This window comes from Asterias rubens, chromosome 12, assembly GCF_902459465.1.
Source record: "Asterias rubens chromosome 12, eAstRub1.3, whole genome shotgun sequence".
NCBI classification, from domain to species: Eukaryota; Metazoa; Echinodermata; class Asteroidea; order Forcipulatida; family Asteriidae; genus Asterias; species Asterias rubens.
The window spans coordinates 9,300,866-9,318,018 of NC_047073.1; the positions used below are offsets into that span (position 1 = coordinate 9,300,866).

The 17,153-nt window shown below is 40.7% G+C and overlaps 1 protein-coding gene across 1 annotated transcript; it reads right to left on the reverse strand.

The window, feature by feature from the left end:
• Nucleotides 1-415: 415 nt before the first annotated feature.
• LOC117297739 (SCL-interrupting locus protein homolog) lies at nucleotides 416-17,066 on the reverse strand. The gene is made up of 16 exons (XM_033780888.1): nucleotides 16,975-17,066; nucleotides 15,544-15,718; nucleotides 14,810-14,860; nucleotides 14,050-14,165; nucleotides 12,610-12,791; nucleotides 11,554-11,801; nucleotides 10,771-10,854; nucleotides 10,221-10,307; nucleotides 9,600-9,747; nucleotides 8,100-8,209; nucleotides 7,532-7,661; nucleotides 5,923-7,344; nucleotides 4,187-4,791; nucleotides 2,967-3,285; nucleotides 2,436-2,587; nucleotides 416-1,983 (listed from the first exon to the last, which is right to left on the reverse strand). The coding sequence occupies exons 2-16, from the start codon at nucleotides 15,678-15,680 to the stop codon at nucleotides 1,125-1,127; spliced, it is 4,650 nt and encodes a 1,549-aa protein (XP_033636779.1). The 5' UTR covers nucleotides 15,681-15,718; nucleotides 16,975-17,066; the 3' UTR covers nucleotides 416-1,124.
• Nucleotides 17,067-17,153: the final 87 nt, after the last annotated feature.

Genomic DNA, 17,153 nt, shown 5'->3' on the forward strand with positions numbered 1-17,153 from the left:
TGAATAGGGGCTTTTGCAACTTTTGAAATTCGACCTTAAGCCACTCAAGTGCCCTTAAATCCACCAAACAACATCGTAGCGCAACACAAGATGTGTCAAAATGTGCAGAAATTAACGGTGACTCGAAATGAATAATTATTTTTTGGCATACTGTTTCAGGTTCCGATATATCTGACCATTTGTAAGTGTTTAGATACTTTATTGGCGCAGTTTATGTATAATAGAGAATATTTTTAGGGCCTACAAAATATAAATGAGGCCGAATCTGTGTTTTATCCCTATTTCGTGGCATGCACCACCAAACGCACAACAATTTAAGAGAAAATGGCACATGACAAACAATGACAATTAATGTACACATTGAAATAATCTGATATTTTTTAAAATATGTATTTAATAAAATCACACAGAAGCATATTCAAAATATCTACATCACTACAAAACACTTTTTTTTATATTTCTTTTTTTTGTAAAAGGATAAAACAAAACACAAGTTGTAAATAAAAACACAATTTATAGTGGGTATAGTAACTATAACTAATAAACTTGAAGATACGTAGCTAGGTACAAATATCTTTCAGGAGAAGTATTGGCTACAAAGGTGTGGTATCCGGACCACACCAACTCTTTTTAGAGCCAACATTCCTCCAAAAAGAGATTTACGCATTGTTGACCTGCAAGTGTATTAGTTAAAGTTACTTTGTACAATATATCTATATTAATAAATAAAACTACGCTTTTAAATTTTATATACAAATAGATCATATAAAAAACTTCACATTTATTTACAAGACTTTCACAACCATGAGGAAAATATTACAAATATTTCTTTGATTTATCCTATCCAATTGGTTCAATTCCCCCATCAAAGTAATTTTTTTATTTACATCTATTTTGCCTTACGAGAAGATAAAGCAGTGTAGTCATGCACAAATTGGTGAACTGTGTGATTATTTCATTTACCAACTAAAACAAAGGAATCCAATAGCTTTCACCAATGTACATAAGGACAAATTTAACCACTACTTTGGACACTACATAAAAAAGACTTTGTGTGACTGCGGCCATAAGCCTCTTGTCCGACAAAAGATGTCTTCATAATCATTAAGGGGAACTTGAATATATTAAAACAGCTTGGGCAGTTGCTTCAATCTTTGCACGTCTAGAATATTCAATCTATCCAATGTTTGACCTCCATCAGCTTTCTCGCCCACTGTTACCTTGATCCCAGTCTTCTTGTGTTGCCCAGTGGGTGAGGTCGTCCCACCCGGTCTGGTACCCTTCTGGGTGTTGGTTTGCCTAGTGGGTGCAGCAGTAGTTTGTGGTTGTGCACCGTGGAAGCACCTTGGTGGCTTTTGTGGGGGTTCCATCTCTGCTAATCCCATCCTCGTCTTGGGTGGAGTCACTTCCTTAAGTCTTCCTCCAGCAGACTGGATGTGCCGATCAACCTGCTCATTGTCCCGTACCAAATCTCTACCATTCGAACGACTGCCAGCTGCAGTAGATTCCACAGAATGTTTCGTAACCCGCTTTGAGGTCTTTAATAGTTGCTTCCTCGCACAGGACTCTTTCCGTTCTGTTCTTACACCACCCACCCCTCGGGTCTCAACAGCAGCCGCCCCACCAGTGCCTCTCACCTGCCCAGGCTTTTGCCCCTCTGGCGATTCCAGCAGTCCATATTTTTCCATGTACTTCCGGCTGGCCATAGAGAGATCCACAGCGGAGAAGCCAGTGCTGCTCATCTGCAGGCCAGGATCGGCAACCCCTGTAAGCGCGCTCCTCAAAAGAGGGTTGACCTTGGTGAGTGGAGTTGCACCTTGACCTTTGAACCCTGCGGAGAGCTGGGTCAGCTCCTCTTCAGTCAGGTACTTCATAGCGATGGCATTTGCCTCATAGCTCAGGTTGGGAGAGTCCAGGTCCACATCCATCAATGAGACGTAGTTGATGCGAGGGAAGAAATCAGAATTGAGCATGCACATTGACCTGCAAGAACCAAAAATAAAATACTCATTGTTTAAATGGATCAAATTACTTCTGTTTCAACAGCTTCTTTCTCACAAAATATGATACAAATTTGTTTTCAACATCTCAAATAGTTTTGTTGTTCATAAAATAATTTAAACACTCGTTGTTTGGATGGATCAATATATTTAAGATGTATCAAGTTATCAACCACCGGTTCTTTTCAGAACCAACAGTACTCAAAAGAGATCTTCACATGGTGTTACGGCAAACCCCACCTAACAAATTACTTCCGCTGTAACATCTTTATTCTCACAAACCATGATAGAATTTGTTTTGAACATCTCAAAAATGTTTGTTATTAATCAGAGTCTACAGTTTCTCCAGCCCGAAGAACCCCTTTTGTGGACTTAATGATTTCTAAACCAGAAATAAATACCCAAAGAATTTGTTTTTTGTTTCCTTATCCTTACCTGTACGTGACTGATCTGTCCATTAACGTCTCAGGGTTAAACTCAAGCTGTCTGGCCTCCTCCTTAGTTGTCATAGCAACCTCATCTGCATCACGATGACCTTGATGATGCAGACCCATAGACTGGTCGGTAAGCATCTGTTCAATATTGCCCTACAACAACAATTTAAATTGATATAAAAAAAAAGTCGCCGCTGGTATTTGGATTTGAAACAATTTGTTAGATTGTTCAGCTCTTAAGCCTGTTGAACTAGATATTAATCTGGACACTTCTATGATATCTATTGGGTAAGAGATATAATTTCTATTGCTGACACCACACAAGTTTCAACAATTGTTATTTCGTTCCGTTAAACGGAGTGATTAAACACGAAATGTACTCCTCAATAAATGAAGCTATCACTCCACAATTTGCAGAGCAAATGTTGGTGGCCAACCTTATGTTGTAAAATTGGTGTGATTAGTAGATAATTGAGTCTAAAAGAAAAAAAACCCAAACAAACAAAGAACACATGATCAAAAGTGAGCTCACCAAAAGATTTTGGTAAAATTGATTCTTGTCTTTGTACAGCAGACTAGCAGGGGGGTCGACCGTCTCGTCATCAGCCTCCACAGGTCCACTCCCGACATCGTTGACGTCACTCCTCTCAAAACTAGAGTCCGAGTCAGAGAGGTCTCTCCTCCCTGGTGGGGCGCAGGTGCTGGCACTCTCACCAAGCACCGGGCTGTGGAGACTGTGCATGGGGTATGTGCCTTGGGTCGTGTCTGGATCATCTTGGGGTGGCCTCTGCTGCTGGGGATTGGTAGGGTGGGCTGGGTCGCGATCGTTGTCAGACACCCATCCTGGGCTTCTAAAATTAAAATAAGATGAATGCTTAGTAATCGATTCGAGGTCAAACATCAAGGTCTAGACTAAATTATGCAAGAATGTCAAATCAGAATTTCTTTAGAGGGCTGTGTCTTCATAAGCAAAACATTAAGATCAAGGCTTTGAATTAAAAGGATCGGACGAGTTGGTCTATAAAAAGCATTTGTAACCGTTTGTTATAAAATGCATATGACTGGAAAGATGTTTTAAAAGTAGAATACAATGTTCCACACAAGTTTGCCTCAAAATTGCAAGGTTTTCCTTTTACTTTGCGAACTAACACGGTCGGCCATTTATGGGAGTCAACAATTTGACTCCCATAATGGCCGGCCGTGTCAGTAGACGAGGTAAAATGAAAACCGTGCAATTTCGAGGCATGTTTGTGTGAATCATTGTATTCTACTTTTTAAACATCTTTCTAACCATATGCATTTTATAACAAACGGTTACAAACGCTTTTCAAAGACCAACTCGACCAATCCAGGGCAACGTGTTCCTTTAGACCAAGGCACCAACAGCAATTGCCGTGGTGCCCTGTGCTTTTGCTGTGGTATCCTCTGCAAGTTCCACTCCTAATTCCTTCCAAAGCTCTCAGTCTAAGGAACATACCATCCAACCAACAGGTGATAATATCAAATGAAGTGGTCCTGATTTAGAGAACAAAAATTGTGTATCAACTTCCCAGAAAATATTCAAGATGAAAATAACTCAGGGGAGCTAAAGGTAGGAATTTACATTAATGTTAAAACAGTATAGATTGTAGGATGGAGGGAAACGTGCACCAGTCAAACCAGCCAATAATATAAACAATATGCTCCTGCACTCTATCTGATTAGGACAAAAAATTGTCAATTTTGATTTAGAAAAAGTTGTTATCAGTATACCTTGCTGGAGATGACTCATTACTTCTTGAAATGTCGTGAGCAAAACTCTGAAGATCCACGGCACTAACGTCAAACACTTCGCTTGGTGTATAATCCCTTGTCTGCTGAAGAGGCAGGGTCATGTCTGGGTTACTCTCCAAGGTCATTTCGGTGTCAAAGGTCGAGTCTTGGTTTCTATTCGGAAGTGCTGGCTGTGGAGGATCTCTTGCTGGGCTTGTGTGTGGTGTAATGCCTGTTGACTGATTCTTTGTTTTGACGGGGGAACTGGTTCCATCTGGCCACAGCAGGCTCTTACCGGTCATGACAGCCATGCTGCATGTGGTTTTCAGAAGGAGTGTGTCGCATGCTGTATCCGTCGAGATTGAGTGGGTGCTGGGACTGGCTTTATCTTGGTTATTAGGGCGTGGTGAGAGTGTGGCTACTTTTTGATTGACAGTATTGAAGGGAGTAGACATTGCATCTGTGGCTGGAGTGTGGTTGGGTATGGGTGTTGCTCCTTCCTGACTGGCAGAATCAAAGGAAGTGGGTGTGGCAGGAGGCGACATGAGACCAGCTGGAAGTTGATGGTTAGTCTGAGCAGACTGGGCTGTAAGTAACATTTGTATCTGTAAATCAAAAATCCAAAACAATATCCAGTTTTACGTTAGTGAATATTAGAATATTAACACTGTCACGCTCGGACAATTCTTTCAAGAGTATGGATTGACTTTACAAAACTAAGAACTTGTTTTAATCGTAAGTACGTATTTAGCCAAAGTTTTCATAAGGTAAGGTTTGCGGTAGCACCATGTGTAAATATCTTTTAAGGCAGTGGACACTATTGGTAATTGTCAAAGACTAGCCTGCACAGTTGGTGTATCTCAACACATGCATAAAATAACAATCCGGTGAAAATTTGAGCTCAATCGGTCATCGAAGTTGCGAGATAATAATGAAAGAAAAATAAACCTTGTCACAAGAAGTTGTGTGCGTTTAGATGGTTGGCTTCCAGACCTCAAGTTCTAAATCTGAGGTCTCGAAATCAAATTCATGGAAAATTACTTCTTTCTCAAAAACTATGGCACTTCAGAGGGAGCTGTTTCTCACAATGTTTTATACCATCAACCTCTCCCCATTACTCGTCACCAAGAAAGGTTTTATGCTAACAATTATTTTGAGTAATTACCAATAGTGTGCACTGCCTTTAAAGGCAGTGGACACTATTGGTAATTGTCAAAGACTAGTCTTCATAGTTGGTGTATCTCAACATATGCATAAAATAACAAACCTGTGAAAACTTGAGCTCAATCAGGCGTCGAAGTTGCGAGATAATTATGAAAGAAAAAACACCCTTGTCACACGAAGTTGTGTGCTTTCTGATGCTTGATTTCGAGACCTCAAATTCTAAACTTGAGGTCTCAAAATCAAATCCGATGAAAAATACTTCTTTCTCGAAAACTACGTTACTTCAGAGGGAGCTGTTTATCACATTGTTTTATACTATTAACCTCTCCCCATAACTCGTAATCAAGAAAGGTTTTATGATGATAATTACTTTGAGTAATTACCAATAGTGTCCACTGCCTTTAAGTAGTCTTGGTTCTGAGAAGAACCGGTGGTTGACAACTGAACTCGATTCAACCACTGGTTACAAGAAAAACATGACTACCGCAGTAATCATGTTTTTCTTGTCTCTTTTAATGTAATCATGTTTTTCTTGTCTCTTTTAACTACTTTCTTCAAGGGGAAGCACTTACCTGAGCTTGAAGCTTTTCAATTAGTTGCTCCTGTCGCTTCAGTTGCAACATGAACTCGTTACCTCCCTGGTCTATCTCCCCCCTGTTCTGCTCTTGTTGCTGGCCATGCACACCATGGTGTTCAATTGGCTGTTCTTTCCCATGCTGTTTAAATCCAGAGGGGGTGATTGGAGCTGAGGATCTAGTTGCTTGACCTTGGGGAATGAGAGTGTTAGACAGTTCTTGAGAAAGGCCACTTGGTTTGTTAGATTGGTTTGATCCAGAGACCTCTGTTTTATAGGCCATGTTTCCATGAGGTTTGTCATCCCAGGGACTAGAAGACTGTTGTTGAAAAGGAACCGTCGTGCTTGCTTGAGAATTCACAGTAGAAATCTTCTGTTGATGAGAAGCAGCTGTCGACTGCGATCTCGGAATCGAGGAAATCCTTGGGCCTGGATGGGATGGGGCATGAGAAGAGTTAGACAATGGGGTGTGTCGGGTTTTAGACTCTTCAGGAGTAGCATGGACAACAGATAGATGTTCAGATTCATGAGGTGTATTAGGTGGCGACAATGGTGAATAGCTTGACCCTGTCTGTGCAGCATGTTGACCGGCTGGTCCAGGAGACACTCTCGAGGAAGATCCAGAGGAAGGGTGTTGGTTTGGGATCATCGGTCTCTCTGCTTGTGAGCTCCCTGAGGCCTCAGAATGAAGGATAACGCCAGCTTGTCTAGTCCGCGCACTCGGAGCAGGTAGTTGATGGTTGCTGGTAGAGCTCTTCCTATTCCTCTGTGAGACTGGTATGGGATAAGACATCCTTCTAGCGGGAGCAACACTTTTATCTGTCGAGGAAGCTGCCTGATGATTGTGACTTGGCGGCAATGCCTTCTGCAAGATTTCACTCTTTCTAGATGTTAGTGGTTTGCTCAGAGCAGTCCCAAAATTAGAAAGTGACTTTCTCTCTGGACATCTTGTCCTGGTGGGGTTTGCGACAGATTGCTGTTGGCTTCTTCTGTTTGAAACGGAAGTAGCATTCCTGTTGATGATCTCTCCAGTTCCGAGTGCCTGTTTGCCAAAGACTTGCTTCTCATTTAGGTGGTGATGACCGCCTTGTCCGATCTTCCTACTCGTCTGAACCACGTTGGTATCAACAGGTCTCAGAGGTCCTGGTCGTCCTGGCGGTGTGTCAACATGACTTGACTTCATCATGTGTCTGTCCACACCCACATTATGACCATGCTCTGATAGATTTTCTTGAGCAGGTTGCATGTTAACGGAGGGTTGAAATGTCTGTTTTGTCAAGAAGCCTCGAGGTTGCTGTTGATGGTGGATCTTGGAGTTGGGCATAGAGTCTTGGGGTTGAGGTACATCAAGGAGTGAGTCTTCAAGGAAGCTGTCAAACAGGATTGACAGCTCTGGTACACTTGGTTTCACAGTTGGACTCTAGAAATAAAAAAATAAAAAAATTACAAAAATAAAGCCTTCTTCGGGTCTTTTTGAGTATAACTGACCTTTGGCCTAGTATTTGTTTTGCAATAATGAGTACTTGTATGGAGAGCCTAATGTAATAATATACAATGCTCCGATGCAAAGTAAAACTGAATGTTCACTGGGAGACAGTTTTTTTTACCTTGTCGAGCAGTGGCTTGGGGCTGGGGCGGGGCATCGTCTGTGCCTCTTCCCCTGCCATGGCAACTGAATGTGGGCGTGGCAGTGGTGGCTGACTTGGCGTTGGGTGAGGCGTGCCTTTTAGATCGAGGCTGTAAATAAAAGGAAAAGTAACGAGATGAAATCATACCAAGCAGAATCACTGAGCATCACACCTATGAGAAAGTGTGCCCAAGTTTGGTTGTTTTTGGCGCTATATATAAATTCCCTCTGACCTAGCAGCAAATCTCTTCAATCCGCTGCATCTAAATCATTTTCCTTAGCCCCTCCAGGACTGTGGAACCATCTTCCCATCACCATAGGCACCTCCAATTCACTGCCTATTTTCAAGAAAGCATATTTTTCCCTAGTTTCTGTTTATTGCTTCAGTGCTCATTTTGTTGTACTTTTTGCATTGCTATTGTTTGTTTAAAGCGCTGCGGTCTAAATGAAATGGCGCTATATAAAAACCCATTGTATTGTTTTGTATTGTATTGTATTAATTAATCGATAAGTTTTCAACTGAAATATGAAGAAACGCTTGGCCGCACCTGTTGGGTTTATACTGCTTCAGAGCCTCCATGAAGATTGCCCTATTAGGACCATCTCTTGCTGTGGTTAACTCAAGCTGTACAGGGGAGCGGGCTGTCTGCTCACCGTGCTGTGGAAATAGAGGATCAAAACATTACTGATGTCAGGGTAGTGCTTATGTAATAAGTAACTTCAATAGCTCTTTTAGTTAAAGCCATTGGACAATTTCGGTACAGACAAAAAACCAAAAGTTCACAGATTTACAAATAATTTACAGGGTTTACAGAAGGTAATTGTGAAAGACTTCTCTTGAAATATTGTTCCATGAAATGCTTTACTTTTTGAGAAAACATTAAAACAATATCAATTCTTTGATATCAAGAATTACGGATTTATTTTAAACACATGTCATGACATGGCGAAACGTGCAGAAACAAGAGTGGGTTTTCCCGTTATTTTCTCCTGACTCCGATGACCGATTGAGCCTAAGTTTTCACAGGTTTGTTATTTTATATATAATTTGTGATACATAAAGTGTGGGCCTTGGACAATACTGTTTACCGAAAGTGTCCAATGCCTTTAAGTAACTTTAGTTCTCTTAGAAACCCCTTGTAGGAAATTGTCAAGTTTTCCTAGTGGGAAGATCACCTGAACACCAATAATAAAACCAGACGTATCATCGTACTGTGGTTGGGGCACTGTACCGTTTCTTTATTTTTTCTTAAATTATGTGTACTTTAAACAATGTGCTATGCGCCTTTGGGAATTAAAATTTCTATTATTATTCTAGGCAATTTTAAATCATTATGACATAATCAAGAATAATGCTTTAGTATTCAGTATCAATGGGTGCGTTCGTTTAGCTTCCCTGGATCGATCTTGCAGTGCTCACTCGGGTGAGCCCCTGACAAGAGCCCTCTCATGGTGACGGCATGCACCTCTGGTCACCCCCAAGTGACCCACTCCACAAGCAGGGAACTGGGGGCTGACCTGGGTGAGCCCCCATCAAAGCTATTTGAACGAACCAGGGCAGACCGGGGTCGACCTAGGGAAGCTAAACGAACACACCAATGTAACTCAGTTTGCGGTCAAACCCTGTGCATCTTGTACACCCGTTGATGTGTACATGTAGGTATATTCTCGAGAGCTTGGGCTCCTCAAGAACAAATCTACGCAACAATATAGATATACACACATGGTGTTACCAGACCATGCAATTGCTCAAAACCCATTATACCTAGAAACACTAAAGGCCAAGTCACACTGCAGCGATAACGAAAACGATAACGATCACGACGCAAATTGAACACATTCTATTGGTTGAATGAGCATGTGTGTATTCTGCGTGGAGCAATTCAACCCTTAGAATGCGTTCTCTTTGCGTCGTGATCGTTATTGTTTTCAATATCGCTGCAGTGTGACTCGGCCTTGAATCAAAGTACCACAATGTCAACCTTCTGATGGGAGATCAATAACAAACATGAAATTGTCAGGGGGGTTTTATACTTTGTGTTTCATACCTTGTATACGTGGATGTTTTCCCTGCAGCCCACTAACTCAAAGCCTGGTTTGTCACCACTGCCCAGGGTATGGCATTCATAGAAAACCGGCTGACGACGGGACGGAGAAAACATGACCAAGAGGAATCCTTGCTCTGCGGTACACACTCTGTAAACAAAAACAAAAACACCAAACAAGAGTTTCAGATTTATCTAGTCTACACAGTTGGGGCTACTCTGCATCCCCACCTTGTGACTGTGGTGAACCCCAGATGATAAACAAAGTAGGTCGGTATGCTACACACCAAGGCATAATCTCCTTGATAAAGGGCACCCTATGAGGAAATTGTAAACTTCTACTGGAGCATTTCAATGGCACCAAGGCAATGACAAGGGGGCATGGAGGCAATCGCCTTTGTTGCCTCTGTGTGGTATCAGACCTGCATATGATAGCAGACTGACCACACTGTCACCTTAATGGTGGCATTGCAGTCCTTTATCAGGCCGGGGACCTGGCAGTCAACTGGCTGACAGACTTAAGTAAGAGATCAAACTCATCATGTTTGAAGGACTGCTCGCAGAAAACTCACTGGAAAAAAGCTCACACTCATCTGACTCTACTCAACTGGAATGATGTCTTACCTTTCATGTATGCTGTTGTTGAACATGTACCTGAGGCAGCTTGCCCACACCAGAGGGCTGCACAGATTACTGAGGCCACTCACCCAACTAAATGGAGAATCAAAGAAATCAAAATCAAAACCAAGAGGACTACAGAGTAACCTGCTGGACCCAACTTCATAGAGCCGCTTAAGCAGAAAATATTGCTTAACAATTGTCTGCTAAGCAGAAATGAGCTGGCTGCCAATCACAAATTGTACATTTGATATGGTAATTTGGCCGGTAACCTTATTCTGGTCAGTATTGTTGGGCTTAGCTACTTTTTGTGCTGAAGAAGCTCTATGAAACTGGGCCCTGATAAGGTTCTCAAACCTGTCTACTTAACACTTCACCATAAGTTAGCCACCTCGCCCATGATTACTATGTGTATAGTGTGAGGGTAAAATTGTACATGCAGGATGGGCAGAATTCCGCAGTTAAGCCGGGCCGTGAAGTTTGGCCTGGCACTGAAATGGGTAAGCTGTCTCATACATTTGAGAAAATGGAATATTATATTCATGAGGACACTTACATGCCGATCAGTGGGAGAGTGAAGGCTTTTGGATCTGATTCCAGTAGCAGTAACAGCTTGCGCGTTTGATCCATTGTGATGTAGCTGAAAATCAGGGAGAAAACCAAAATAACAATTTAAAATGGAAATATTAACAGAAAGGTAAATCTGATGCCTGCCCAGTAAATCCTACAAATAAATTTAGATAAATTTAACTCATGCAACAGAAGACAGGGCAAGTTTCGCTTGTATCAAAAACCAAAAAAGAAGTCTATTGAAGACTATAATTTGTACTGGTAACAAATCTTTTAAAATTACATTAATACAACATTCTAAAAAAAGTAATTAGTTAAAACATTAACATGGAAACACAATTAAAACTTTGGATGAGGATGCTTATACGTCCTCAATGATTCTATAGTGCATGCAGTATGTAGTGTGAATCATGCCTGAATTTGTGCAACCACTACGTAGGTTTGATGATAACGTAAACGTCAGTTGAGCAAACTGAAACAAAGTCTCAATAGTTTTCTTCGTTAATTTGTTAAAGTTACTTTTTTTTCCATATTTTATCACTAAATTCTATTTTCTCAATAAATATTCTTAATTTTAAAGCCATAAATGATGTTAAACTAAAGTGCTTGAAGAAACATAATACCCTGTGAACATGTCAAACAATTTTGTGTGTGTGACAAACTTGGTCTTAGAAATCTGAATATGCGTGAGACTTGCACAGTCTATTAACCCTTCAATTATTCACTCAATCTTCGTTTTTTTGACAAAGAAAGTAAAATATTAACCTACCCAATTTTAGGTACCCCTTGAATCTCACTCAGACTAAGGGGTCCTTTTAAGTTCCTGGCAAGAGCTGTGGGTATAATGGGTACTGGGTTGACAGGGGTGGCCTCGAGCACTGAACCCATGGTGACTGCACCCACGTGGAGGTTAAAGGTCACGGCATCTGTGCTGTCATAGCAACAGCAGTGTATACGAAAGGAGAGGAGGTTGCTCATGTCCAGGGTGTCTCGACTGCTGCAGCCGTGCTCGATCAGCTAAAAACAACAAATAAAAAGGTTGTGGATAAAAAATGTAACAAATGAAACCAGTGCCGTCTAGGTGGACGAGTTAAAATGGACTGATAGAGTCAAAGTATACCTTTGGTTTTTGGAACCGTTCAAATGCTTTAATCCTATATAAATGTAAGAAGAAACTAAAAATAAATAGTAAACTTGTGGGTACAACCATGTGTAAATCTCTTAGGGTGAGTGTTGGCTTTGAAAAGAGCCGGTTTGGTCTCGACGTTTCGAACAGTATACTCTGCTCGTCTTCAGGAGAATGCTGGACTGCTGGCGGTGGTGGAGCTTCAGTAGCGCTGGATGGATGAGCAACCGGCTCTTTTCGGAGCCAACACTCACCCTAAGAGATTAACACATGGTTGTACCCGCAAGTTAATTATTTATTTATAGTTTCTTCTTATTTCTCTACACCATGCAAAGCTTCAAACAATACTTATATCAATGTACACATGTAACATCTGAAAATTTAATTTCAAAAGGTGGTCGTGCTTTTGAGATATGGCCAAAAATCAGGAGTGAATATGTCCATCAAGGAAAATAATCCCTAACAGGAATACATATCATCTTAAAAGTGTTACCAGTAACCCTTCTCAGATTCAAATTTTGGGGCCTAAAAACTGTCATCATTTTACATAACCACATTACTTCGAAGTGAAATGTTTTATATCATCAAAAGCTGCTGTATGATTCTAACAAACAGTTTTTATACTGCCATAAATTGAATAAGTGATTACCAAACATATACCTTCCCTTAAATAGAGGTTTCTTAAAGATGTATCAATACCTTGAATACAGTGGAGAAGTCCTCCACACTGTGCGTGGTAGGAGCGTCTTCCAGTGCGATGGATACAATCAGTGGAATCACTTGATCACCAGGGAGACGTGCTGTCGGCATTCTCCCAGCTCGTCCTGGAATGTCCCGTCCAGGATCGAAACGGTCAACGGTGATGGTCACTCCCTCCTCATCTGGTATAGAAGGAAGATTGGAGTAATAAACCACAGGGGCGGGGTAAAATATAAACAATTTAAGACTGAACAAACAAAGTTTACTTAAGCAGGACTTCGGATTAGCGTGCTGGGCTCAATTTCATAGAGGTGCTTAGCACAAAAATTTGCTTTACCAACCAACTTTCCATTTGTTGCATATTGCTTGTTAAAAGTATTCAGCTGTTGTTTGCTTATCCTGAAAATCACGTGGAAATTTGGTTGGTAACCCGGTTTTTATCAAAGCAGATATTTCATGCTAAGCAAATTTTTGTGCTTAGCAGCTTTATAAAATTGGGCCCTGGTGTGGCAGGAGATTCTGTCCCCTTCATTCAGTAAACTGTGTATAAAATTCATCTGATAGCACTTTCTTTCGAACCATCCTCCTTCAGCCCATGTTAATGGAACACGTTGCCTTGGATCGTCCGAATTGGTCTTTTACCTCGTCGACTAACACGGTCGGCCATTTATGGGAGTCAAATATGGCCGACCTTGTTAGTTCGCAAAGTAAAAGAAAAACCACGCAATTTCAAGGCAAATTTGTGTGGATCATTGTATTCTACTTTTAAAACATCTTTCCAACCACATATGCATTTGATAACAAACGCTTTTTATAGACCAACTCGACCGATCCAAGGCAACGTGTTCCTTTAATTTCCCATATGTGGGAACAGAACATTAGGGTACAGTACACGACAGGCTCAGTTGGTAGAGCCATGCAAATTTAACATCCAGATAGCCGGGCTAGATAAGGCTAGATAGCTCAGTTGGTAGAGCACCTTGTGGAAGTGTCGTGGCCGAGCAGTTAAGAGCACCGAATTCAAACTCTGGTGTTTCTGATCAGCAGAGTGTGGGTTCGAAATCCCCAGCCGTGACACTGGTGTCCTTAAGCAAGACACTTTACCATTGCTTCGTCTTTCGGATGCGACGTAAAGCCGTTGGTCCCATGTGGTGTGTAACGCATGTAAAAGAACCTAGTGCACTTATCGGAGAGAGAAGGGGTTCGCCCCTGTGTTCCTGGTTGTGGCTGCTTAATGCGCCGTAGCACCTTGTAAACCCTTATATGTATGTACGGTGCTAAATAATTGGGTCTCAGAATCCATCACTGCAATAACCCATCTTTGTGAAAGTTTGCATATACTCAGCGCCTTGAGTACCTTGTTTGGTAGATACGTGCGCTATATAAGACTTTGATATTATTATTATTATTTATAGCTGGACAATGCATGAGTCACGCTACCTTTATCCGTTGTAACGGAGCCTATAAGAAAGCACCTATAGGGTCGGTCTTCAGATTGCAAGGCGTGGCGGTAAGCAAGCTGGACGGACTTCTCCAAGACATGAAGACCAATATTCCTTCAAAAATAAACAAACAAATTAATAATTAACTTAATGATCATTTCAATCTGAGGGGTGTGTAAATATTGTTCTCAAGGATCATGGAGTTTATTTTAAAAATAACTACAGAGTGCATATTTTATGCGTCAAACAGAAACGAATCATTTTTAGGCCTGTAATTTCATCTTTTACAGGACAAGCGAGTTTCTTTTGGCATAGGACACTTCCATCAGAATATCTTAAACTTTTGAAGGAACGCAAAGACCAGGGCAACAGATGCCATGGCGTCCGTGATGTCTCCCATGTATCTCCAGGCTTGATGAGTTTCTAGTTTTTCATCACTCATGGTTAGTTTGAGGTTTGAGATACCAGAAGTGCAGGCCAGATTCTTCATGGAGGGCAACTACGACAACTGCCTCCATGCACATAGCCATTGCCCTGTTGCCCCTTGAAAAATTCCAGTACAAATTTGTATTTCTTTCTCGTTGAGGTACATACATATATAGATGTTTAAATATTATGCCCTTTACTAAGGAAGAGCTGCCTTGCCCTAACAAAGACTGAAGTAGGCCTACCAGGCAAGGCCTTTACAAATCCTTAGCTACAGCAGAAAAAGGTTTTGAAAATAGAGGAAATAATCTTGTCGTTTCTTTTTATCTCACCTGTATTTTGTAATGTGTAAGATGGTTGAGTTTCCAGTGGGTGTTTTGTCCCTGCGAACACAAACAAACAAAAACAACATCTAAGGATTACAGTTGACTGAAATTGACCTTGACTCCTGGACCATAAACATATGTCATTCTACATTTAATATTCAAACAACTTGCTACATTTTCCTTGTAACTTAGTTAGCTCAAACGTAGGCCGGATAGTTTGAGCAGGGCTTGTAAATTTCAACTAGACAACAGGCCCAAGACCAGCGACTTTAGCTTTGGGCCATTCACCCATGACCAGACAAGACAAGTCCAGCAGCAGGCTTGTGTCTTTCATGAATAATACCTTACCTACTCCATAAACTTCATGTAAATGTTGTTGAAATACTGACTTTTAGTCAATAAATATCTTTCAATTCTGTGGATTTATGCTTACTCAAAAGACAATGAGATAAATCTTCTTCATGCGCATGTGCAAATCAAAACAATTTACTGAACGTAAATTCTTGTTTTGATTCTGGCCTTGTTAACAGACTTCTGTCAGTAAAGCTTTTGAAGTCTTGCAATATTGTGAATTTTTCTTTTAAATTCTAGTCCTGTTGAGCCTCCCATCTGATGTTCGTCAACGACACAGGAGCGATGGGGGACCTTTTCCTGTCTTACAAGAAATGATATCACAGACACCTGTTGGAAGGGGTGGAGGGGGGTGGGGGGTTGTTACATCATGAAGAAGAAATACATACCACAAAACGTCTTTTGTTGCTGGAAAGCTGAAAGCTGTTATGTGAGACCCCTGTTGAACTGGTGGACCAGTTGAACCATGACTTAGGTTGGAAGGGAAGTACGATGACCCCTGCGTAGGTTGGAGTAATTTCCTCATTCTGATTGCTGTGTCATACACTTTTTTTTAAAGACTGTCTGGAAGCAAAAAATTTAAAATTGAGGCCCTGTTGTCAAAAATGAAACTAAAATAATAACTATGAAACTGGTGTCAGGACACTTCGTACCTTTGCCACTTCGTACCCTGGACACTTCGTACCTTTTGAAGGTACGAAGTGTCTTTGGACACTTCGTACCTTGGACACTTCGTACCTTCCCTTGAGACACTTCGTACCTTCCCGTGAGACACTTCGTACCTTCAAGGAAACAAACATTATTTCTAATATCAAATTAATAAATCAATATTTCAAATAAATAAATCATAATACCGACTGAAAGCATGTAACTTAAGAACAACTTAAAAACACTTTCAAGAAACACCCAAAACACTTCACAACCCCAAGGATATTCCACAAATATTTTTAACAGTAATCATTATTTTTTAATGAACTTCACTTTACAGTCCATATCAAATAAATAAATCATAATAAAAATCACAGCAATAAAAATCATAGTAAAACACGTTTTAAAAATAAATACTTTTAACTTAAAAACTGGTATTCCATCTTTTCCTATATATCCGGAAACATCGGATGACGTAATGTACACCGGGCCTCAAAAACTTCCAGCGGAGCGGCGCCCTCTATGGCTGACTGGAACGAATGGCTGATCCGCACGAATGTTACAATATTAAATTACGATATTTTAAACTTCACACTGACAAGGACTTTCACATTTTAGCAATAATAACAATTCATGAGGTATTCAGTTATATACTTTTATAATTTTACTGAAGGTATGAAGTGACTCGGCTGACGGTACGAAGTGACTTATCTGATGGTCACTTCGTACCCCGCCTACGGTACGAAGTGACCAATTTGGGTACGGTACGAAGTGTCCCGAAGGTACGAAGTGTCCAGGGTACGAAGTGGCAAAGATACGAAGTGTCCGACATCCATGAAACTAATATAATAATATTAATAAAGAAATTACAAGTTCTAATAAAAAAATTCAGTGGTTTTGGAGTTAATTAACGGCGGATAAATTGGTGGCGACGTCCGGAAGATTATCCGCCATCTCCCATACTGAGTGCTGAGCTAGATGTATTGATTAAAAATGCTAGCTGCCTATTGCATGCAGTGCTTTCAGTTATGCCACTGCATGCAACATTCATCATCATTGTGTTGTGATGTGTGTGGATAAATCGGTGACAAATAACTTTACAAACTTAGACGTTAATAAACAGTTCCAACCCAAATAAAACTTAACTCTGGCTAAAGATAAGGAAATCTTACTTTATATACAATCCATTGGTTCCCTCCGGTGTAGAAAACAAAAAAAATTCGTCCCGAAAATCCGTATTTTATGCTGTTAAATTAATTCGAAATCCGCGGTCATCCGCCACAGAGAAGATAGAATGGTCCCCTGGTGTGTTCCAAAAAATTGTTATCAATCTTACGTAAAATAAGTCTGG